This window comes from Cuculus canorus, chromosome 1 (assembly GCF_017976375.1).
Source record: "Cuculus canorus isolate bCucCan1 chromosome 1, bCucCan1.pri, whole genome shotgun sequence".
In the NCBI taxonomy this organism is placed as follows: domain Eukaryota; kingdom Metazoa; phylum Chordata; class Aves; order Cuculiformes; family Cuculidae; genus Cuculus; species Cuculus canorus.
Window position 1 is genome coordinate 110,713,416 of NC_071401.1, and position 24,460 is coordinate 110,737,875.

The 24,460-nt window shown below is 43.4% G+C and overlaps 1 protein-coding gene across 1 annotated transcript; it reads left to right on the plus strand.

Annotated features, from left to right (window-relative positions):
• Window positions 1-380: 380 nt before the first annotated feature.
• Window positions 381-13,112, plus strand: STYXL2 (serine/threonine/tyrosine interacting like 2). The gene is made up of 6 exons (XM_054080906.1): window positions 381-508; window positions 1,247-1,380; window positions 3,889-3,983; window positions 4,842-5,073; window positions 5,828-6,045; window positions 8,231-13,112. Exons 2-6 carry the CDS (start codon window positions 1,268-1,270, stop codon window positions 11,077-11,079), a joined length of 3,507 nt encoding a protein of 1,168 aa, XP_053936881.1. The 5' UTR covers window positions 381-508; window positions 1,247-1,267; the 3' UTR covers window positions 11,080-13,112.
• Window positions 13,113-24,460: the final 11,348 nt, after the last annotated feature.

Genomic DNA, 24,460 nt, shown 5'->3' on the forward strand with positions numbered 1-24,460 from the left:
ACAGGAGTCCAGGTAGTTGACAGGTAGCTTGTTTCTAGTAAGCTTGGAGTGGCTTATCCTGCACTGTGTTTCCCAAGGACATCAGAGGTCATACCAGCATTTCAGGTTGCGCCTGGTGGGATCCAACTTGCCTGGATGCTCACTGCAGATGGAGGTCCAGACTCACTGGCTCTGGGCTCTTTCTCTGGGCTCCTCCCGCAACTGGAAAATGTCAGAGGATCCAGTCCACAGAGGGGAAGGAGTTAAGTGCTTGACCAGCTGCCATCTATGAGGCACTGAATTCTTTCCTCGTGCAATCCAGCAGCCAGCGTCAGGACAACGCTATATTTAGAAAGCTGATAAAGGTTTGGTGCTGACAGTTGTCCTGCCTCTTGATGCAGAAACCACAGAGAAAGCGAGAGGGGGCAGCCTATTTCTCTCCCCCCGGTACTGCTCCCTGCCCTCTTCGCTGGACTCCTTCACCGTGCCTCCAGCAGAACCCCCCAGCGGAGTCGTCCAGGCACAGGGGGTAAGTGTCCTTTTCTTGTTCCCCTGCCGCCTCACTCGCTGTCCGGTGAATGGCATCTGCTTCTCAGCCCTGTTCGCAGCACATGGCCGCGTTCCTCCCACCTGAAGCCCTTTGGAGTCACCACCGGCTGTTGTGGCATGGCGAGGCAGGAGTCACTCTGTCCGGAACAGGGAAAGCTTCGGCTGCTGTGTTTTCATGCTCCTAACTGACCTACGGCTCCTTTGCTCTCCCACACTCAGCGTGGGCATGGCAGCCTCCCCACAAAGGATTACAAGGACAAAGTCTCGAGGCTTAAAGCGTTTTCAGCCTCGAGTTTTAGGAGCGTTTCATTTTGGGGAGGTGAGGTCTCATGTTTCTTGCCCCTGACGCACCTTCCAGCCTGACTCTGGCTGCGTACAGCTCCTTCCAGCCACCATGCATGGGCTGAGCCATCCATGGAGGGGATAGAGTTTCTGCCCCACCACCCCTGCCCTCCTGGCCTTCCTTCACACTTACTCACAGGCAAGAAGGGTATTGGCGCTCGCTGGGCTCCAGCCAGGAAGCTGCACAAGGCCCCAGGAACAGCAGGCACCCTGACAGAGGAGCCAGGGCAGCTGCCTTGCAGTGAGGGCTGCTCGCAGGGTTGCGGGAGCAAGATATGGGAGCCCTCTCCGCCATGCCCCCTTTGCCACCACCCCACCACATTCTCCCACATGGACCTCTGTGATAGCCCTCCCTCCTGCTGTGCTCCACTTGCAGCGGATCCTTTGCACAGCTGCCATGGCCAGCGGCAGAGATTCAGACAGTGAGCAGGTGGTGCCCGATGAGGATGACGAGGGACCGGATGTGAAGACTGTGCAGGCTCACTACCTCCGCAGCCCCTCGCCCAGCCGGTGAGTACACCTCATCCAGGTGATGCCATGGCTTCCCGGTAGCACGTGGTAGATGGTTTGGGTTGGAAGGGACCTTAAAGATCATCCCCTTCCAAGCCCCCTGCCATGGGCAAGGGCACCTCCCACTAAATCAGGCTGCCCATCCAGCCTGGCCTTGAACCTTCTCTTCCAGGGCCTTCTCTCTGCACAGGCACCTCGATGAAGCACAGAGCCCAAGGCTTCCCTCCCCTCCCTGTGGTGGGGGTTAGTGTGCCAGCGGGGAGAGAAACCACGGAGATAGGGCTCACGTACTAATTAATGCATCCTACTGGGAGTGTATGCTCACGGGGGGGGGGGGGGATAAATCGCAGAAAGCATCACTGCGGGGTGGTCGTTACTCTTCCCTGTCTCATCCTGTCACATCTACCCCAATGCTGAAACCTGTGATCCAGATTTTAACTCTTCCCAAATTCAGTCCTGTCTTTCTGCCCATTTTATGGACATGTAGATTTTTTTCTGTTGATATTAGCCTTTCCCAGCCCCAGAAACACTGAGAGCCTTTGGATTTGGGTTTGTTTCAGAGCCATCTTTAGCTACAGGCTTCAGGCACTGAACAGGAGGCTATCGCAATGCAAGGAGAAATCGAGCAAAACAAGCATGATTAGATGTGTTTTCTCCTAATACAAGGAAAAATACATCCCTTTGTACTCTTTTCCTAAACCAAAATGCTCTGCAGGACTTCCTGTACACTTTGAGATGCTTTAGCTGAAGGCAGAGAGTAGGGATAGAGTTTGAAAAGAACCTGCCTCAGTGGCCCAACAAGTAGGAGGTTATGAAATGTTTCCCATTAACTCTGGAGCACCACAGAGAAATGAAGACAGAGTGCTTATTTCATTTATCTACATGCATTTAAAAATTTTAGGAAGTTCACTGAGCTCACTTAAAATAAAATTATGTATTGAACTTGGTAGATTACTCTCCTACTGCTCATCAGTCATTCAAAATGAGCAGAAGCTTATCCAGTTTCCTCCCTTCCCTTCCCTTCCCTTCCCTTCCCTTCCCTTCCCTTCCCTTCCCTTCCCTTCCCTTCCCTTCCCTTCCCTTCCCTTCCCTTCCCTTCCCTTCCCTTCCCTTCCCTTCCCTTCCCTTCCCTTCCCTTCCCTTCCCTTCCCTTCCCTTCCCTTCCCTTCCCTTCCCTTCCCTTCCCTTCCCTTCCCTTCCCTTCCCTTCCCTTCCCTTCCCTTCCCTTCCCTTCGAAACCTAGACAAGAATCATAGAATCATTAAGGTTGGAGATGACCTCTAAGATAGTTAAGCCCAACCATCAACATGACACCACCGTGGCTCCAAAATCATGGCCCAAAGCACCCCTTCTACACAATTTTTGAACACCTCCAGGGATGGTGACTCCACCTCTCCCCTGGGCAAAGGATTACTTTCAGTAAATGACCTAAACAAGCCCTTGGCACAGTTTCCAGTGGCTGTGCCCTGCATTTTTATTCTGGAGAATGAAAGCAGTTTAGTTCTCCAGACACTTTGCTGCACATTAATCACTCTCCTGCTTTAATTAAATGAAAACAAACAGTGTGTTGCAAGTATTGCAAGCCTGCATTGCCAGATAGCTTCTGTGATGGCAGCAAACTTGTCCTGATGCTCTGTACCATCTATTTGGAAGGAAAATACAGAGCATCAGAGGAAAAGCCTTGTAAAATATTTTATTAAGATGGTCTAAATGTGAAGAGAATTACTTGAACTATACATGTGGACCCAGATGGAAATATATATATTGTTTTCAAGACTGTGGCCCTTTTTTGCTTAACAAAAACTTATGTAAATCACACTGTGGGTCAAAGCACTCCTTTCAAAGGTATTTGTGGGTTTCATTCTTGTTTCTGACCACCACACTGCGTGAGAGGAGAGACTGACCACAGATTTATGCTATGAAGTGACCAACGTACTGAGTACTGAGGAAGAGATTCACAGGCTTCAATTTTAATGCTTGCATTGCAGATTGTGATAACTCAAAGGATGCTTGTATGCAATTAGCTAACAGGAAAAAACCCAAGGCTAACAGTTTTCTAGCATAATCTGGTTAGAATTATTCAATAAATTCTAGTTAGGACAATGTTTATATCTGTCTGTCTAAGCAAGAGCTACTTGTAAGACTATTCCTTGTGAGACTGTTCCTCTCCCAGTCTCAAATCAGGCATCAATATTCTTTACCTAAAAACTCCTACGCCAGTCCATTCTCTCATACTCCCAGCCCACTGCAGCTTCTCTCCATGGGACCTGTCTACATCCTGCAAACACTGGATACCAAGGCATATCTGTAGCCTGTAGCACCGTGCTGGAGAGCAGGGTAGGGGTGAGAGGTGGGAGAAGAGCTGGGGCTTCCCTTCTACTGCCAAAGGATCCTCACTGCTTCAGTTCTCTGCTACCGTCTTCTGGAATGGATGAAAAGGGCTAAAGTCCTGGAGATGGGATCTCACTGGAAGGCATTTTCCTAATGGGCAGTGTGCTTGGTTGGCAGGTATTCGATGATATCGGACACTGATACAGAGAGCATCTTCATGGAGCCAATCCATCTGTCATCTGCTGTGGCTGCCAAACAAATAATCAATGAAGGTAAGAGAAGGAAGGGTAACAGAACTATGTAAGTAATAGGGTAACAGAACTATGTAAGTAATAGAGGCTTGTGTCGCACTTGTTTTGCCTTTCTTATCCAGAGATCCTAAAATGATAAAAAAGCCTTTACGAGAAAACCGCACCTGAGGCAGAAGTGAAAACCACAAAGAAATAGCATTTTACAGGGAGGTCTGGTGACTTCTTTTAAAGTTGTGCGCTGAATTTGTGGCAGAAACATGTGTTGCGGTGGTGCATATAGTTTGATTGCTGGTTGCTCACTGCAATGAATGGGATGGAATAGAATAGAATAAGAATAAGAATAGAATAGAATAGAATAGAATAGAATAGAATAGAATAGAATAGAATAGAATAGAATAGAATAGAATAGAATAGAATAGAATAGAATAGAAGGCTGTTCCAGTGTTTGACTAACCTCTTGGTAAAGAAATACTTAATATCCAATGTGAACCTCCCCGATGCAGCTTTGAACCATTCCTACATGTCCTGTCACTGGATACCAGGGAGAAGAGATCAGTATCTTCCTCTCCGCTTCCACTCTTCAGGAAGCTGTAGAGAGTGACTGCATTGTTCTGGTGCTAGAATGAGCATGCCCTTAACATCCAGGCCTTTGGCCAGTGTGGGTCTCTTGACTAGGAGGACAGTGCAATATGTTCTTCCTATTATTAAGTACCTTCAGGCTGCTAGATAAGCATGTACATGTACACGTTGAAGACAGCAAGGTGCGATGTTACTGGGAAAAAAAGCAAGCCACAAGGCTTGTCCCAGGAACAAAGGATAACGGGTCATATATTTGCTTTGTTTTTACATGCTTTTAGTTACAATATCAGTTTATTCCAGAACTGAAGACAAAGGACACCAAGGTAGATTCAATGTGTCCCAGGATGTTAGAGTCTGCGCAGCAGTTGATGGTGGAAGACCTGTACAACCGAGTTAAGGAAAAGATTGATGACACCAGCTTGTTTAACACGCCATGTGTGATGGACTTGCAGAGGGCACTTGTGAAGGACAGGCTGGAGACCCCCAGGGATGCTGTGGATGAAGTCTGGCCTAATGTCTTCATAGCAGAAAAGTGAGTGTCAGCTTTTGTCATAAAATCGCACAAGATTCCCAGTGAAGGGTCAGATGGAACCATTGAAGACATAACATGTACTGCATGCATCCAATACCTTTCATCCCTAGAGAATGCCAAAGTGTTCTTCAGAATATGCTCACAAAGATCTCTGTGCACTGAAAAGTAAATATTTCTGGATTAGAATCAGCAGCTTTCCTGTGCTATTTTGATGCTTTGACAATTTAGGAGAGGAAAAGGCAAATGAGCCCAAATTACACTGTTGTGATTGGAATTTGGCCCTGAAATTGGGACTGCAGTCTTTGTCATGTGGAAGAGAGTTAAAAACAAATGCTATAGCGAATATTGAGTATATAAGGCTATGTCTTCTGTGCTGTGGCTCAGCTGTCTGAGACACCTGCAGAAGTGACCAGAAAAGAATTAGAAGGGCATATAGCATATCGATTAAAGAGTGATAAAAATTGAGAAATAAGTAACCTGACTGAACCTAGGATGGCAGAATGAGTTTAAAATCAAGCTGGAATAGAAACTGGGCATGCAGCTCTATCGGTGAGCGCAAGTTTCTCATTTTCTCTTCCTGTTGAGTACTGGAAAGAAATACCTGTAGAACTCTCAGAGGACATTAAGGTCTGAGTGGAACCTTGTGTTGGATAAGTAACACAGACTAAGAGCTCTATAGTGCTTGCAGCAGACAGCTTCTTTCCTACTTGAAATAGCCACACCGGTATCTAACATCTTTCTTTCTTTTCTGAAGAAGCGTTGCAGTGAACAAAAGCCGTTTGAAGAGACTGGGGATCACGCATGTCTTGAATGCAGCTCATGGTACAGGTGTATACACAGGACCAGGTTTCTACAATGGTCTGAATATCCAATACTTGGGCATCGAAGTAGATGATTTTCCAGACATGGATATCTCCAAACACTTCCGCCCAGCTGCAGAGTTCCTTGACGAAGCACTGCTGACTTACAGGGGTAAGAGGAGAAGATTACAGTGGTTCCAGAATGCTTGGGAATTAACAGGTGGAAGCACTACTCTCATAAACAAGCAATGCCACCTTTGTAATTGGGTAGAAGGCAGGTACTTTGTCCTTTGCATCCAGTCACAGTGAACGCTTCTTGCCCATTTCTGCCATGCCTCACTCAAAACAGGAGGGGGCAAACTAGTGAGAGGAGGCAACCCAGCAACCCCTGCTGCAAGCCCAGCCTTCAGACTCAAACTGGCTGTGAGCCACCTCCCTCAGCTCCTTTGGAAGTACCCTGCCATTGCAGAGAGGTGAAGCCCTGCTCCAATATACACACACATATATGTATTAATTGATATACATAATCCTATACATCGATATATTCCTGTACACTGTGAGTTTCAGTTTTGCCAGGATGCTTACTTCAAAAGGACAGGCTTGTTTATGAGAACAATCCAAACAGCTGGGTTGAACCCTTGTGTGTCTATAGCCAGGCTGCTGTATAATTTCCTGGACACCAATGCCATGGCAACTGTTATTCTGTGGGCCTCCAGTGCATATTGGTCACTTTATTGCCGCTTCAGTGGACAGTTAGAAATATCTATATGGAATTCAGAACGAAAATGGCCACCACAATCAGTGATATCACTGATATTCTTCATATGCGTATTCAACGCATTTAATTTTTGTAGAGAGACAACTGGTTACCTCCTAGTAAAAGTAACAGCAAGAAAAGTGAGAAGATTTGTTGGTGTGCAAGAAAAGTTGAGCCAGTTTTAATAGCTCACCAACAACAACACTCTACCCATCTATGTTCTTCCTCGTAACGCTCATTGCTACCCTTGGCACAGCATAGACGCTTACTGCTGCTGGCCTTCATTGACCCTTCAACTCACTAATCCAGCAAAAATGACAGCCCAGCAGGGAAGAGATAGTTTTCCACTGGATTGGTGAGCTGAACTTGCTCATTAAAGGGCCCAGAACCAACATAGGAAAGGATGCAGGGAGACAAAGGAGCCTCGAAGGAAAGCAGAGGAATGAGATCTCCCCCTTTCGGTGAGCTGTTAGATAGGCTTTACTGGCTCTGAAAACATTTGGAAGGCAACTGAGCCTTTTGATACTACAAAAGGTGTAAAAGACATTTAGGACTTGTAGGAATAGGTACATTAGGTAAATACTTGCAGTAGCATATCAGCAGTCAGAAAGGTGGTGTTTAAACTTGCTTCATTAAGTTTCAGTGCAAACATTTTGATGACACTGGAGTTTATCACACATTTAAGAACTGTCCTTTTAGTTGCTGCAAGGCAGCAAAGCCTCACTTACACTCTCTTCATACTTACAAGCTTTTTTCTTTCCTAACTGCAATTTGCTGTAAAAGTAAACTTTAAAAAACCCAATTCCTTTGCGCCAAAGCTTAGTTTTCTGCAAGACATGGTTTCTGTGTAAATGCCATGCCATAAAGCCGATGCTCAGCTTTGATTTTAGCTCTTGCAGTTCCATTTTGCAGAACAGTGGCTCCTGATAGTTCGGGGCAGTGGTATTGGTTTGCTAGAGTCAAAATCAGCTCTCTTCTGCTAGTTGCTTGGTTCTGCTGTTCTGAGATATACTAAGACCCTGGCCTCCAGCTAGTCTATGTGTAGCTATTTGAATGTACCTTGCAGAACAGCAGATCTGGATTGTGGCAAAAATACAATTAAATTAATATAAAATTGTATTTAAGTTTCATAACATGCCTTATAAAACCTGAGTTGTTTGCTTCTCCTCCCCATGTCTTCCAGGAGGCTAATGCGAATATCTCCCTCTTTACACATGGGGAAACTGAAGCATGGAAAGCTTAAATGTCTTACCCTAAGTCAACCAGCAAGACAAGAACACCATACCACTTGTCTTTCTAATACTTATAAGCTCTTTGATTATGTGGGGAAGTGAAGTGTATAGGTGAAAACACAAATATTATTTAGATTGTTTTAAAAGATGCTTGCCCACAGCTTTTGAAACTAACGTGGTTTTTATTAATATGTGTCTAGATTTTTATGAAGACAAAGCTAACAAATATTTGGTATGGGTTTCAACCACTGAAGCATATAATCTGTCTGAATTCTAATGCTATTCAGAAAATGCTTTTGTGTTACATATTAGAGCAACCTCTTCATGTTCTTGGAAATAGTAATTACTTTTATTTTCAATGTCTATAGGCAAAATCCTTGTCAGCAGTGAAATGGGAATCAGTCGCTCAGCTGTGCTGGTGGCTGCTTACCTAATGATCTACCACCATATGACCATTCTGGAGGCTCTGATGACTCTGAGGAAGAAGCGTGCCATTTACCCCAATGATGGCTTTCTGAAACAGCTAAGGGAGCTCAATGAGCAATTGTTGGAGGAACGAGAATTGGAGCACACTGGAGATGAAGAAGTCACTCCTAGTCAAAGTCCTGTTATCCATGCAGGGACTTCTTCACGGCTATCTGGAGCTGGGGACTCAAAAAGCATCATGGGAGCCAAAGCCCACTCCATCACAGTAGAAGAAGAGGACACTGGCAGCCTGCTAGGTAGTTTTATGAGCTCTTCATCAGCAGGAAAAACTAGCCGGGTTTCCAAACACTCCACCCTCATCAGTGAGGAGGAAGAGGAACAGCTGTATGAGGAATGGAGAAAGAAACAAGGCCTGCCTACAAGAGAACCAAGGGAACCAGGAGTTAACCATGGAAGAAGAACATCTCCAGAGCTTCTAGATCAGGAAGGGGAACAAGCTGAGGAGGATGTGGAGCAAAGAATCCATGACTGGCGGTGCAGAAACGAGAAATACCAAATGGAGGGTCCACCCAGGGAGGAGGATGGAGATTCCAACATGGGAGGAAGACCTTACCCAGCAGGTGAATTCAGTGATGTTGAGAGTGTGAGCAGTTTTGAGATCCGAACTCTAAAACAACAGCTGGAAGCCAGTAGCTTTAGCAGTACGAGGAGGAGCCGCACAGGCTCTATGTCTTCCGAGAGCACCTGGGACATGTGGAACCAGAGGCTTCTGGAGATTGAGAAGGAAGCATCTCAGAGGTATCATTCTAAGAATAGAATTGCTGGGGAGAGACAATCCCCAGAAATAGGAAGAAAGGAGAGGGATGTGGATGAGGAGAGTGTGTTTTCAGACAGTAGCTCCTTTTACAATTTCTGCCAAAAGAACAAAGACAAGTTGACTCCTCTAGAAAGGTGGAAGGTCAAGAGGATCCAGTTTGGTTTTCACAAGAAGGATTTAGAATCATCATCATCTTCTGCACCATCTCCAGCAGAAAATGGCAGCCAGGCAGGTGGGGAGGGGACAGAAGGGAAGAGTTTGTCAGATATTGACCTGACTGCTTACCAGGCTTGGAAAATGAAGCGGCAGAAGAAGGTGGGCACTGAAAGCAAGGAAGAATTTGTGGAGTTTGCCAAAAGTGAGGATTCTGCTTCAACCAAAAAGAAGCAGAGGCGTGTGGAGCTCCTTGAACGTTCTAAGAAAATTTTAGAAGAAAGCCAGTCCATGTGCAGCTGGGAGACAGACAGTATGATGAGTGGGAGTATCCCACTGTCAGCTTTCTGGTCCTCAGCACCTTCTGCAAGCGGTGCTGAGGATGCAGCTTCTGCAATGAGTATGCAGACAAATCATTCATCTTTATCACAGACCAGGAGCAGCGCAATGGCTATGCAGCCTCAGATGACAAATATCCCCCCTCCCACTCTCCCGGTTGGCCCAGGTGACACAATATCTATGGCAAGCATTCAGAACTGGATCGCTAACGTGGTCAATGAAACCATTGCTCAAAAGCAAAATGAGATCATGATGCTGTCCCGTCCGTCATCTGCAATGGCCTCCAGTGTAATGTCAGGAAACCCTGGCAGGCATGCAGACGATGATAAGGTTTCTCTTCTCAGTGCTCAGAGTGGCTCATCTCTTGCTGCCTCTCAGCTTTGCCAGCAAGACATGCACAGGGCTGAGTCTCAGTCTGTCCTGTCTTGCAATACCTCAGTGAGCGCAAGGACAGAAGGGACTAGTTCAAACATGAAGACAATGCAGACAAGCAAGCCACTGTATAGCCTCTTCGCTGATGACGTAGACCTAAAGAAACTCAGGAGGAAGGAGAAGGAGATGCAAATGGAAATGAGAGAGAAAATGTCAGATTATCAAATTGAAAAGGTCATCAGAGACAATAAACGCAGCACTTTATTTAAAAAAAAGATGACCAAAGGAGAGGAAAATGAAACAGAAGATGACAGAGAGAGTATAACAAACAGCCACAGGCGCCCCTTTCAGGCAGATCTTGACAGAACTGATACAGTCTTTGAACTATCCAGTCAACCTGCAAACACAGGTGCAGTGAAGTCAGAGATAGAGACTGATATTACCAAGTGGCTCAGTGGCCTGAAAGCAGAAAGAGAACCACCACCGTATTACGATCAAAGTGAGAAGGCTAGAGAGAAATATAGCAGATCATCCAAAGTTAGAGAGGTGGATTCTGAAACATCCAGTTACAGATTCTCTAGATCCCAAAGAGAAGAGCTTGACAGCTGTTCTTCCTACGAATCAAAGGGAGATTCTCTGAGAACCGTGTCGAGAATTTCCTCGGCTTCTGCAAAAGAGGACAAAAAGATGTATAAGTTCACAAGGTCAAGGGTCAGTGAGACAAGTTCTAGAGGAAAGAGCCCAGAGCTGCATGTTTTCAGCCGAACACCTGAACCTTTCTTTGACTCTGAATCCCCTGAACCATCTACACAGAGTCGAGTTAGATCTCGTCATGTGGAGGCATGTGAAGAGGAGGCCAGGTCAGACACGTCAGAATTTGGAGCTAAGAGAAAGTTCACCCAGAGCTTTTCAAAGTCTGAAGAGGATGGAACAGAAGAAACAAAAGTGGAACAAAGTGAAGAAAGATTTGCATCTAGACAGTTCTCTCAGTCCAGGCGAAGCATGCGTAAAGAAGAGGAAGAAGAGATGGATGATGATGCCATTATCGCTGCTTGGAGAAACCGACTAGAAGAAACCACGGCAAAGCTCCGGCGGAGAAGGGAAGAGTGACCAAGATCAAATTATAGGAATACAAGCAGAGCTACGGAGTCCCTGAATCATTTATCATTATATTTCTGATAATCCTTTGTGGTCTGTAGGGCATTTCCTGCAGATAGTTCTCTTCTTAATCAAAAGCGATAAAGGGAAGAGGTCAAGTTTTGGAAGTGTTTGTGGTTTGTCAAAAGAAGATGCTAGTATTAAATGATCAATGTAGGTAGGAACACAATGTTAGAAGCCATTAGGAGCCAGACGACGTTTCAGCAGCAAAAGCAAGTAATGGTGGCACCTAAATTCAAAAGACCAATCACATCCCATTTTGGTTATTTCAATTTCCTAGTCTCATTAAAGACTGGACATATCTTTTCTAGGGTCTTTTTGATCATAAATGGAAGAAGCCAACAGCGTTTTCTAGGAACCTGAAGAATGTTCATCTCTTTATCGATTTTACTTTATACCACTGAGAAGACATTGCCAGGTAGGCTCCATTTTTCTTCACCAGTCTTACGAATGTCTTCAGAAATAAGACAGTTCAGGGGAATATATGTACTGTTTTACTTCACTAAGTAGCTGAAGCAAAGTGAAATACTAGAACAAAGAAGATGCCTCCATCTTTTTAGAAGTTCAATGCAGTAATGAATGTATGCCTGTGGTGCCATTGTTTTCTATTAGATGGAGTCAACTCTGCTCCAGTTTGGATGGTTCCTGCTTTAGGTCAATAATCCTGCAGTAATATTAGCAGCTGTCTAACGAATTATGTTCTGCTATAGTTAAAGAAATAGAGTTAGTATTCGGATTAGTGTCGGGTTAAGATGGGTTTCTGAAGTACTCACTCCAGTTTGTTTTATGTGTGGAGCTCAGCTAAGTCTATGCTTTTATGTCTATAGTCAGATTGTCATGTGTTAATTTTCAACATGATTGCCTTAAAAGAAGAGAGTGATACACAAACTGACCTCGTAATAAAATGATGTGTAACTAAAGCATTGATTTAAGGACAAACTGCGTGTCTGTTGAATGTGGTACTTGGAAGCTCATTTTTAGGAGATGGTAGTTTTAGTTGACATGTTGCAGTTAGCGTGTTGTTTGTATCATGAGCTACAGAGTCCACTTTTCAGACTGAGTGGAAGGAACACAGTCTCATGTTAACTGAGTACACCAAACTAAGAGCCTCAGGTCTTTCTGTGCCCCACAGAGCCTTGTGAGCTTGTATGACACAACCTGCTACGGCTGCTACAGCATCACTTGTGTAGATCTTATGACTGTGTCTTTGATGCATCAAAGCACCCAACTCCCTGTCACCCTCCACCTCTCTCTTATAAACATCTAGGCCAATTTCTCCTGATTTCTACTGTGGAATTGTCTGTTCTGTCTTCTATACAAACTGTATTTTGAAACAACAAAATCCTCTGGCAGAGCTGAGTATGAAACAGTAATGGAGGAATGATACAGTATTGCTCTCTCACAGGAAGTTTTGTCTTTTTTTTTTTTTCTTGTCACCTTTTCTCCTTCCCACTGCGATGCTTGGAGCTCACTATTACCGTTCTGTTAGTACCTCTCCCTATTTTAATTGTGTAATATAGACAGTAAGCTCTGCCGGACAACGGCCTGGTCTTTGTCCTTGTCTGTATGACGCCATGCACATCAGCAAGGCTATCTAAATAATGGTTACTGATAACAAAATGGAGCTGCCAATTTTCCTAACCTTAGAATCATTTCTTTCAAGTATAACTCACTGATTAGATATTATCCCTGCTTCTCTGAAGATAAAGATGATTCTTTCTGACAGCCAGGACTAGGGTAAATGATAGCTATTTATTGTCAGGTGAATGGAGTCTCAAAATCAGGTGATTGAACAATAACGGGGGGTAGGAAAATAAAGGGAAGAACGTATTTTACTTGTGCGAGTTCTTCTTTTTTTAGTAAACTCAGATTACATTTTTAAAGTACATAAGGAACATGGTCTTGTTAATGTTTCAGTCATACAGAGGGGCTCTAGGGCTTATAATGCACTTCTACAACAATGTAATATATAATACAATGCATCCTTTTTTTCTGTGTACATGTGTGAGTTGTATTTTTTTAAAGTAGTGGAATTCCAGGCTGTGATCCACGTTCTGAGAATTCATATTGAATTTCTGCAGTGTGTGTTAGGATTGGCATTTTCCTCTTTTATTCATCCCTGGTATAGTCGCTCTGTGGAAAACAACTCTGTCTGTGTGTATTCAGAGCTTGCTTTAATTTCAGTCTAGAAAAGGTGTTAAGTTTCCATGGATCAAAGTTGAAGTGTACAAAACCTTCTGGCACTGAATTCACTTTCTTATCAAAGGCTGGTTCCCCCTGAAAAAATCCTTCTCCCGCTTCCTCTGGCTGGCTGCTCTTCTCAACAGAAATGCCTGTCCTCTGCAGTACTGTAGGGGGCATCTTGCGCTGTAAAAGATGAGCACTCTGTGATGTAGTAATTGGTTTCATTTTGCACTGTGCAGCACAGCCTTTGTTTGGGTAGCATTTTGATTTAAACAGTAATCTAGGTCTGCCACACAAATAAATTATTCAGGACTGAGGGGCAGAATATTGTTCTATAACAAGCCTGAGCCAAACCATCCTGATAGTGAGTTTTGACCCTTCTGGGAAAGGGTTAAGTGGGTTCTGCTGACTCACTGAGGTAGGTGGCTTATTAGTTCACTTGTGTAAAAGGGAGATAAAAATGGTTTGCTGGGGAGAGGCCATCTAAGATGCTGGCTGAGCAGTCATGAGGGAGAAGCCTTAGAAATAGCTGAACTTTATTTTCTTATTGCTTATATCCTTGTTAATAAAGCCAAACCCCCAAAGCAATAAGGGGGTGGGGATCATTTTGGACTCCATTCAGTGTATGGCCTGTGCTAGAAAGCGAGATGGGAAAGGCTCCAGCTCACAGGTATAAATTACATGAAACAGTGACATAAAGACCTTGCATGGTGAAAATATTAAAGCATTCAGTCATGAGACCAATAACCAGGAGAGACAGAAATGGAGAGGTTGAAAGCAGGCTAGAAAGTCAGGTTTTAAGATGAGAATTTAGAAGGAGATAGTGAATCAGTGAAAGGGGAGAGTTCCACACAGATTGTTTCAAGTGACCAGAGCTGCAAAGAGAATGTTTTTTTCAGCAATTACACTGGTCTGACACTAGATTAAAAGAGCAAGTAAGTACCCAAATTTATTTAGGAAGGATTTTTCAGCAAAGGTGTGCTGATATTTTCGCTCTGCCTCAGTGTGCTGCTGTAGGTAGGAGGGGGATTTCTGGCTTTCTATAGTGGAAGGTGAAAGTGCAAGGAGCATCCATACAGCCAGTTAAGAATATAAACACAGGAACATCAGAAAGGCTATATGGGGTCAGACCAAAGGTCCATCTGGCTCAATATCCTGTCTCTGACAGAGAACAACAGTGAATACCTAGGGAAGAATATAAGAGCAGTGATAGAAGTGATATTTCCCCAGCATGATCTTCCAGCTTCTAATAATTTGCAACTCAAGGACTTCCTGAGCCAGATGAGATATTTTTGTATTTAATAGCCCTGGATAGATTTTCCTTCTATGGAGGTCCCTAGTCATTTTTGAGTTAGAGCCATTATAGCCTTGTACCCACTAGCCTCTGTGATCTCTTGTGGCAAGAAGTCCCACAACATACTCTGCACTGAATGGTAAGCCATCTCCTTTTTGTCTGTTGTGAACCTGCTGCCCACTCGCTTCCTTTGATGCCAAGATAATCTCTAGTTAGTATCTATATGCCCCACAAGATTTTACCCAGCTCTGTTGTTAAGCCCCATCCTTTGTTTTTCAGCCTGAGTTACTCATTCCTCATACGGGAGCTGCTGCATGTCTCTGATTATCCTGGCCACTCTTCTCTGAACCCTTTCCAGTTCTGCTTTGTCATGTTTGAGATGAGAGACCAAATCCTCACATGGTGTTCAGGATACAGGTGCAGCAGGGATTTATCCTGTGGCGTAATGACCTTCTTTATTCTTTACTCTCTTCCTTCCCTATTAACTCCTAACAGTTTGCATGATTTTGGGGTTGTTGCTGAGTACCAAGGTGACATTTTCATGGAACTATTTATTATATCCACAAAATCTTGTTCCTTGATGGCAATGGTCAGCTCTGAGATCATAATTCTATGTGTTACATTTTCTTATTTGTAGTGTTTTACATTTATTAGCCTTGAATTTCGTCTGCTATCTTAGCGCTCAGTCTCTCAGTCTCACTAAGTCCTGTACTTTTTCACAGTCAGCCTCTCCTTTCTGCTGCTCTGTTTACTTAATGTCCTTCGAACGATGTAGAAACTCAGGGTGTGTAGGAAGCAAAGAAGTTAAGAAGGGACACATGGGAGAGAAACCTAATGATGTTGGTCTGAGTGAAGTAAGAAATTAGAAAGCAGTGAAAGCTGGACAGGTAGGAGATAAGAAATGTTCCAAAAGGGATCTGAAGGCAATAGGCAAACTAAGAAGGGGACCTACATTGGACAGAGATAGTAAGATATATACATAAGCTGAAGAGGTTAATGCTAAATACTGATTTATTTAGATTTATAAAAATCTAGGGAAAGGTTATGGGGCAACCTCTGTGGGAAGAAGGGAGATAGTGGGATTTACAGGTCTCTGAGAAATGTGAAGAGGACTGTAAGAAATCAAAAAGGTGAGAGACATCAGTGGGACACAGATAATAAAATGACATCTGTGCTATACTGGGAAGTCAAAGTGGCAGAAGCAAGTTTGTAAGGGAGCAAAAATGTGCCAGAAAGAAGTTACTCCTAGTGTAACAGCTGCATTCTTGCATGGTAGGACTCATAGGTGTGAGGCCATGGCCCAATTCCCCCCCTCCAGGATCTTCAGGACAATTTGATTTATTGCATGAGGCACTAGCTTAGACTGGATAATTTTAAAAGGAGTTTAACGCCATTCCCTTCTTTTACAGCTCCCTGAGAAATGCTTACGCATTAGCTATAGTGGAGAGCTAGGTGAATTATGAGACAAAAAGTTTTACTTGGGGATGGTTATGTTGCATTGCCTGCCTTTCCATAAAGGGTTTAGCTGGAGTGCATTCAATACAGACATTATAACACCGTAACACAGTACCCATGACCTTTCTAAATTTATAGACAGCCCAACAGAGATGCAGAAAGCATGTGATTAATATAGTCTAGGACCTGGAAACAGACACTGCACGCTCATGTACTCCAGCAAAATCTCTTTGAGAGCTACCTACCTATTCACTGGAATTTCACTTGACATTTAGAAAAATGAAAGCGGGTTAAATCTCTGGCTCTAATTATGAAGAAAATGCTCAGAATTGGAACTATGTATAACAAATAAACAGTTCTCTAGAGAAGTGGGAGCATAGCTCTGAATGGTGTGTGACTTGCCTCAGTCATCTCAGCAAGGTGCTAACTTATTTGCCCGGGAGTAATAATTTAAATGCCAATAAGATTTGTTACACTGTTCTTCACGTAAAAAATGGAGAGAGGTTCAAAGTACATGTATTTAGGTTGAGTATTGCCAATACTAGCATAATCCACATAAATGAACACCCTGTCATTTTGGCTACCCCTAGGAACAGAATTATTTTGCACGTGGAAGATTACTATGCTTTTTGTTTGTTTGTTTTCTGGACTGCCTTTTGTTCTTTGATGTATTTCAATGTATTCAGGAGCTGGTTTCACGTTTCTTCCATCTATCCCCTTCTTATAACTACTCAGTAGCTTCTAAGCTTGGTGTTTCCTGGTGACTGCTCTTCCCCTGCCACAGGGCGCGCGCGCACACACACACAGAGACTACAAACAGACTGCAAAAGGGAAAACATTATTTGTGACTTATAAATGCAGGTAACAGTATGAATTCAGTTCCTCCCAGGACTAGCGGGTTGAAGTAAATGTTGGGATGTCTATGCCAAGCTATCCAGCTGTGAAATGTGAAAACTGTCTTAGAGAGCGGGAAAAGGGCCATCCTGCCTGTGCTTTGAACCCTTCTGAATTGCATTTGAACCCTTCCCTTCTGAATTGCATTTCAAAGATTTTTATTTGCATGTATCTTTAAAATACACAAGAGTGTAGCTGCTTCCACATATGATTGATATCTGCAGGCAGATTGGTTTACTTTTAGTTAAAGTGTGTATGCCCTGGGAGACACAAATGAGTATAATGAAAAACTAGCTTCACTGTTAACTATGGCGAGGACAATGTTTCTACATAATCGATCAATCAATCGATCTATCAATCGCTTATTTTTTCTAGGGTACCCTTCTCACCAACATGCCTGAATGCTTTATGGTCATTAAATTAAATCAAAGAACACACGACAGAATGGACAAGGCCAGATCAATAAATCTTAAAACCTGATTCAAACTTACCAAGGACTCTGCACAAGCAACCATGAAAGGAAGGATGACTCCAGTCAGAAGGGCATGTGTGCAGACATAAAACTGAACCAAGACATAGGTGATAGCAGTTAGAAGACAGAAACATTTAAAGGAACTGATCATTTTTATAGCATCCTCAACTACCAAGAGCATCTACCTGGAGCTCAATGTCTTAAGAGTCTTTCTGGACTTCTGAGCGATATTAGAAAATGACTATGGGAGCAAAACCTATTTACAACTGACCAGACAGCTAGATGCTTCAGGTAATGTCCTGCCAAGAACATGCCTAATTTAGAGATTTGCCTGTTTGTGATCTCTTTATTTGATTACTGCAGGGCACCACATCAAAGAAAGAAGCAGTACACAACAGCTGGTATTAAACATTGTGTGACTGGTCCATCTTCATGGATCATCCTAACAATTTGATCCTTGCAGTGACTCCATACTGAGCTCAGATCCAGTCGAAAGTCATCTGTTAATTTGGCAGAACTTCTCTCCCTCTTTGCTTGAGAGGAGAGCTTTATACAGCTACAACAGCCTTCATGAAACTAACAATTAATGAGGAGCTTTGTACATTTTGCTTACAGAAATTTCCCGGTAGCTGTCATAACCTATGGAGGTTCATTTCCAGAGCAGCTAAAATGATCACAGGCCTAACTACATTAAAAACTAAATGCAAACCCTAGTTCTTCAACTTAAACTTCCCTCCCTCAATAATTCTGCCAGGCATGTGCTCCTTAGTCTGTGAATTGGATCAAACGCATTGCCTAGAGGCAAAGGGTCAGAGGAGATTCCACATATGAAAAGCAGGAGCCCCTCAAAAGGGTGCAACCTCAGTTGCTGAACAGACACCACAAATAGGATGGATAAAAGCCCACATGAGACTCTGGTATGTGAGCAAGCAGAAGCTGACAGTTGCCCCTCAGGAATATTGTATAAAGCTTTCAATTCTGCAGGAGACATGATCTGAAAGTCTGCTTCTGGGGAGCAATCACACCTGAACAGTTGCATGGTGCTGCAGTTGCATAATTTAATAGTTGTCATGTTTCATCCCAAGGTGAGTGTTCTTGGTGGCAGTGTACATATAAAATTTGTAAGTCATTAGGGATAAAAGGGTCTATGCAAGAAAAGGTCAGACATTATCCTCATGACTGGCAGAAAGTGTCCATATTAAAACAAAGGAGGTGTTTTATTTTCTTTTGAGCATGGGCAGATGATTCAGACCCACATGCCCTTCATATGCTCTGTTTCTCCCCTTCCCATCTCCTCTCTTTTGAAACAGATTTAAGTCCATCTACTTTTATATTTTCAAACAAAACCCATAAAAGGGCCATAAATATCATGACTCGCTAAAATGAAAGCTGTTTTCTTCTCCTCCCAGGAGACTCGTGCCTGAGAGAGACACAGAAAGAGTTCACCTCTTTGAAAATTTCCTTCTCTGTTGAAGTAAAGCTGGTATCTAACAGCAGTCTTCAAGGCTTTGTTCTTATCATCTTGACCTGGCTTTGTACTGGCATCTCTCTGTATTGCTTGTGGAAGTGTGAAGGACGGGGCTAGGGAAAGGAGTTTTGGCTATCAGTGGCAGAGCAAGGGTCATGTTCGGAAATGGATTTCATTGTGGTTTCAGAAAATGTTATAAACTCAGTGTAACAGCAAAAAGAATGAAGAAACTCATCCCCCTGCTGGATCAGAACAGTGTTCCACCCTTCCTTCCTCTGCTGTTGGCCAGAACTAGATGCATCTCAGAAAGTATAAAGAAAGTTTAAGTGGATAATTATAGAATAACCTGCCTTGAGCAAAATTTTCTCCTTGCCTGGCCCACAGCCCTCCTTTATCTCTCTTCCTTGGTTAGAGTTCAAGTCTATGCCCTGAAGCACGACGGCTTCTCTCCCTTCCAAACGGCTTTTCATCCTGGCTTCTCTAATGTAACTGCCAATGACAGTGTTGTGATGGGATGTATAGGTCTTGTCCATTGAGAGTCTGTGACAGATCATAGCCTTATTGGAAAGAGAGGCAGAGAGGTGAAGAGAAGGCGAAGGAGGAGAGCACAAGCTCAGATGAAATATCCATCAAGAAGATGGAAAGAAGAGTGAGTGCCTGAGAAACTAATTGCTGCCTGCTGATCTGGGCTGTGGAGATAGCTTGCAAGCGAGCTTTTTTGCCTTTCAGAGATTTCAGCCTGGAGCATGCTAGGAAAGTCAGCTCTTGGTTGAAACTACAGTTCATCAATACTTCCCCTTATATTTAAAAAAAAAAAAAAACAAAAAAAAAACCACCAAGAAAAAAAAAACCCTGTAGAAGTATGAGGGTAGTCCTGAGAAAACTATTCTATTATATTCTGAGGGGCCTTTTTTTTCCACTGAAGTTCACTACTCATTTCTGAAAAGGTATTGGAGTAATCTGGGGCTACTAGAGACAGTGCACCAAAGAAAATCCAGCTATTTTTCTGCTGCCTGAAAAGGATTTAGGAACTCAAAGTCAGATATTCCTGTCTAAGTCCTCATCTCTATCTTATAAACAGAGATGGCTGTTCATACTTCTGAGCTGAGTGAAGTGCGTATCAGAAAGTGTCGTAGAGCTTACCATCTTCTGTGGGTTTGTTTGATCGTTGCATACTGCATCAACATTTATGTGACACAATGACAGATGTGAGGGTTAGGATTGTCCGACACGTGAGGGCTCTTGACTTTTTAGATGTTGTCAACATTATCTCTAGTGATAGCACTTTACTGTAAAAAGCATTAACAGAGTTCCAAGGAATACTTAAGAGTATTTTCTAGATGGCTACTTTTCGCATTATGCAGGTTGAATGACAGCTTTCACTTCTTTGTCCAGGAGTTCAACAGTTCCTAGGGAGAGACAAGAAAGGCCTAGGGCTTGGATCGTATCCAAGTTTCAGTAATGATTAATTTCACTCCCGTGGTATCCACAGTTTCCCATATTCCTTTCCCTCAAAAGTGGTGCAAAGCGATCTAGTGTTTTCTAAGTGATGGGTGCTGAAACCTCACCCAACACCCTGGGTGCCACAGTGAGGTGTTCAAAGCATCCGGCTGCTGTTGGTTCAGCACAGGCGATTGTTCATTTATAAAACTGACGATATCATTTATACTGGGAACAGCTGCAGTGAGCAGCTCAGTGGCAGTGTTCAAGGCTCTGTAATCTGCTCTGAGTCGCCACTTGCCATTAGGTTTCTTTACTGGTCATCAAGGAGAATTGTAGGGGAAATGAGACGTGACAATGATTCCTTGGTCTTCTCGCTCCTTAATCAATTCAGAAACAGGACAAATAGCATCAGAATGCAATTTGTATTGTGGAATATTAACTAGCTTGCTATGGGGTAAAGAAGCAGCTGTCTGCAACAGATTAACAGTCAGGGACATGTCTGTAGGAGGTAAACCATGCGGCAAAGAGGGTGGTATCCCTCTTTCCCATTTTCCCTGCAAGCCCACCCATGACTGACCGTTCAATATTACAGGAACCTAAAAGTAAGGTTGGATGGACTGTCTGTCCATTAGGCGGAATTAGTTTAGCCCTGACCAGTGGGTAGTTAGTGATTTTCCCATTACCACCTACAATGGAAACTGTTTGCTAAGCAGAGGCTACCCTTTGTAAGTGTTCTTATCTACCATCGATATTTGATACCGTGTCAATGAGCAATGTCGTAAGGGAGGGATAATTAACTGCAACCATCATCTCAGGACTGGAGTCTCCAGCAGTGGGAGCAGCGGAGCAGCATCAGCCAGAGTTGTCCCTGAAGCAAGCCCCAACCCTAGTTTCCTGCATATTCATGGTCTAGGTTCGTTCTGATAGATTTGGCTATATCCCTGCGTTCACATCCTCTGGCTCCCTCGTCATTATCGTTTTAAACTGTATGGTGTCACCTCCCTCTCCTGGCACAGATCCTGGAGGGCTATCATGAGAAGTGGATGAAGGAAACCCTGCCAGTTGCCCCAAAAAGGGAGTTAGCAGCCCACTGAACTGGCTCAGAGAGAGTCCCTTCTCTACACACGTTTTCTGTCATCTCTTACGCTCAGTACTAACTGAGGGCGTTTCACAATTTCTCCTTTTTGTTTTTGTCTTTTGCGTGGAGACAGGCTGGCTCTTTTTTATTGCATTTACTTTAGCTTAGGTTCTCTCCTGGTTTTTATCCTCCAGAGTGTATGGTGGTAAATCTGCTAGCATGTGTTGAAGGATCTCTTGGAAAGTACTACTATTTAAGCCTAGCTTAATGGCTAAAACTAAAGATTTCAACACCCCTTCAGCTCTCTTTATTACAGGTCAGAAGTCTACAGGCTCACAAATCACCTCCCAGGGACACAGCTCTGCAGAAAGGGGTTGTCCCGCACCCAAGGCAATGGGTGCTCATCCTTCTAATTCAGCCACTAATAAAATCAGTTTCCAGCAGGGCAGTTTGCAGGCTGGCTGCCAAGGCCCAGGGCCACACACTTTTTCCCCACAGTCAGTGAGACAGATTGTGCCTCCCCAGCGCAAAGTACAAGCCCATAAGAGACTCGTAATATTTCGCCCCGCAATATCTAACAACGCTCCCAGGCCTAATGATAATGATTGAGCTTCAGGTGGGGCAAAGGAGAGCCGGTTGGCTCAGCTGTCCAGATCCGTGCTGGCCAAGGCCTGGGTTAGCTCCTTATTTCTCCCCCAGATCTCTTAACTCTCAGGCAGTAAACACTTGAGGAGTTGTTGTGGAGGGAGGTGGGGGTTGTGCCCCTGCAGATATGACCTGTTGCTAGGTCTTGATTACTTCTGCCAAGAGGGCAGGAGGGAGGGAATCGTCCTCACCATCACCTGGCTCTGAGGGAAGGGTATGCATGTCTGCTTGTTTCCAGATATCCTCATCCCAAAGGGCATCATACATGACAAAATAGACTGATGCTGTGAAAAGGGCCAATCTCAATCATCAATGCCAACTCGATTATTAAGCAGGTATTGCTTTAATACATAATACGACATCGGACACACAGAGAATCATTTCACCTAATGCGTGTGTCCATTGAGGCTGGTTACAGGACTTTTATACTGATTAAACATACATATTCATATAGATTCTAAAAAGTACTGGTTACATATTTGGGAAATATTGGTTAAACATATATAGAACTCATTATCATATCTTATCACCCACTCTCAAGTACATCACAGTGTCTTCAGAATCCTCTGATGCTCTTTATCTTATCTCCCTCCTCATTGTGTCCTCTTGGTCAGCTCAGGTCTGTCCTTTGTTCCTGCTGGGGGACTGTCCTTGTTTCAAGCTAAACTCCTGTTACGATCAGATTCTTTCTTACTGCAAGCTGGCCAAGATTTGATTCTTATTATTCTCATTATTCTTAATGATTTATTCCTTCCTTCAAGACTCTAACCGGGTCTAGTGTAGTAACTTCCAACAACTTCTTCCTGTGCTCTATAGCTTCTGCAGTTATCTGGGGCTGATCTATTTTTTAAGCAGTCTATTTGGCATTTCTGCTTGCTTACAATTTACTTCCTAAGTATTCTTTTCTTTTTTCTTTTCCTCACTTTCCTTTTTCAAACTACATTTTCCCCTTTCAACTCATCAATCATATCCATTGCTGCTCTATGACAACTGCCTAGTAGCCAGCACATACCATCTTTCCCCTTCTTTTACTTACAATAACCCCACCATCTGGCAAATTCCTGCCAAATAACAACAGTACCCATTGAACGGCTCTTGGCCCAGGACAAATCCCACTTGGGATTTCGCCATCCCTCTTTCTCAAATTCTTCTCCCAGTTGTTGCCATTCAGTGTCCAGTTTTTCAAGGCACAGACAAACAGACACACAGAGTCACAGAAAATATCGTTACGCTTACAGCAAGACGAATGCCTCAATAGACACAGCAAAGCAGTTTGTGCTTGCCCACAGAGGGTGTCCAAGGGAGACCCCACTTATGACACCAATAAAATGTCATGGTCTGTTTGGATTTCTCAAACTTACGGGAAATCAAGGCTGCAGGAGGCTTGCAATTTGCAAGTGATCATGGCTGCATAATGGCCCTTTAGCTCTTTCTGACCATCTGTCCTGCCTACCTCATGCTCTGACTTTTAGGTAAAGGTGCTGCTCCCAGCATAGATCAGACCTTAGCATAAGCTGGGTTAGCCAAAATCTGAGCAGGAGTTGAGTGGACATTGACAGAAAGGCCAGGATCTCAAACAAACAAACAAAAAGCAAGCAAGCAAGCTTGCACATATAAATAAGATAACATAAACCAATACAAAATTTTTCATTTAAGCTCATTCACAACAAAAAGGAATCACAATTATGAGATGGTATCATAATGATACTGAAAAATACCAGTAAATAAAATCTCTAAGACTAGTTTTGGAGTTTTAGAAGGAAACCTTTATTACAGAGCTGAACACATGGATAATTCCACGAATCATGCATTAACGGAAGGAGAACTGGTTACAGAATATATTTCCCATCTATATGCATATGCATAGCATTTCCCAGAAATCTCATGCATATTCTATTACTTCCAAGAACTAATTTTAATATTATTATGCACTTCACAACACTCAAATTTCCTCTGATTTGTACCAGTTCTAAAGTACAAAACTTCCCTTGTCGATTTGACCATGCGTTCCTTAGGTAGTAGAAACTATAAGCAAAAGGAAATGATTACAGAATAAGACACAGCACACAGCATCTACTCAGCACACATTATACCTAACACAAGGTGTTATCATTTCTAGAGAGAACACTGTCTGAAAAACAGTCTGAAAAACAGGCTGGCTGAAAAATGTGCAGCCAGCTTTCAGAAAATGAAGTTACTTAGACAAGACTTAGCTGAATTTAGAAAACCGATTCTACTTTAACTCAAACCAGAACATTCCACTTTTGCAATAGTAATTACCTCTTGCATAAGTACTGTAAAGAATGGACAACATGCCTGTCTCTTTGAAAGCATCTCCTTTGCTAACTCCCTTGGATCAGCTTAGTAAATGGTCCTTTCGGTCTATATGCATCCTTCTCA

Bases quoted from the DNA above. Each gene is read 5' to 3' on its own strand.
- STYXL2 (XM_054080906.1), top strand. From the start codon at position 1,268: ATGGCCAGCGGCAGAGATTCAGACAGTGAGCAGGTGGTGCCCGATGAG. The intron at 1,381-3,888 runs GTGAGTACACCT...CTTGGTTGGCAG, and splicing joins CGCAGCCCCTCGCCCAGCCG to GTATTCGATGATATCGGACA. The intron at 5,074-5,827 runs GTGAGTGTCAGC...TCTTTTCTGAAG, and splicing joins AATGTCTTCATAGCAGAAAA to AAGCGTTGCAGTGAACAAAA.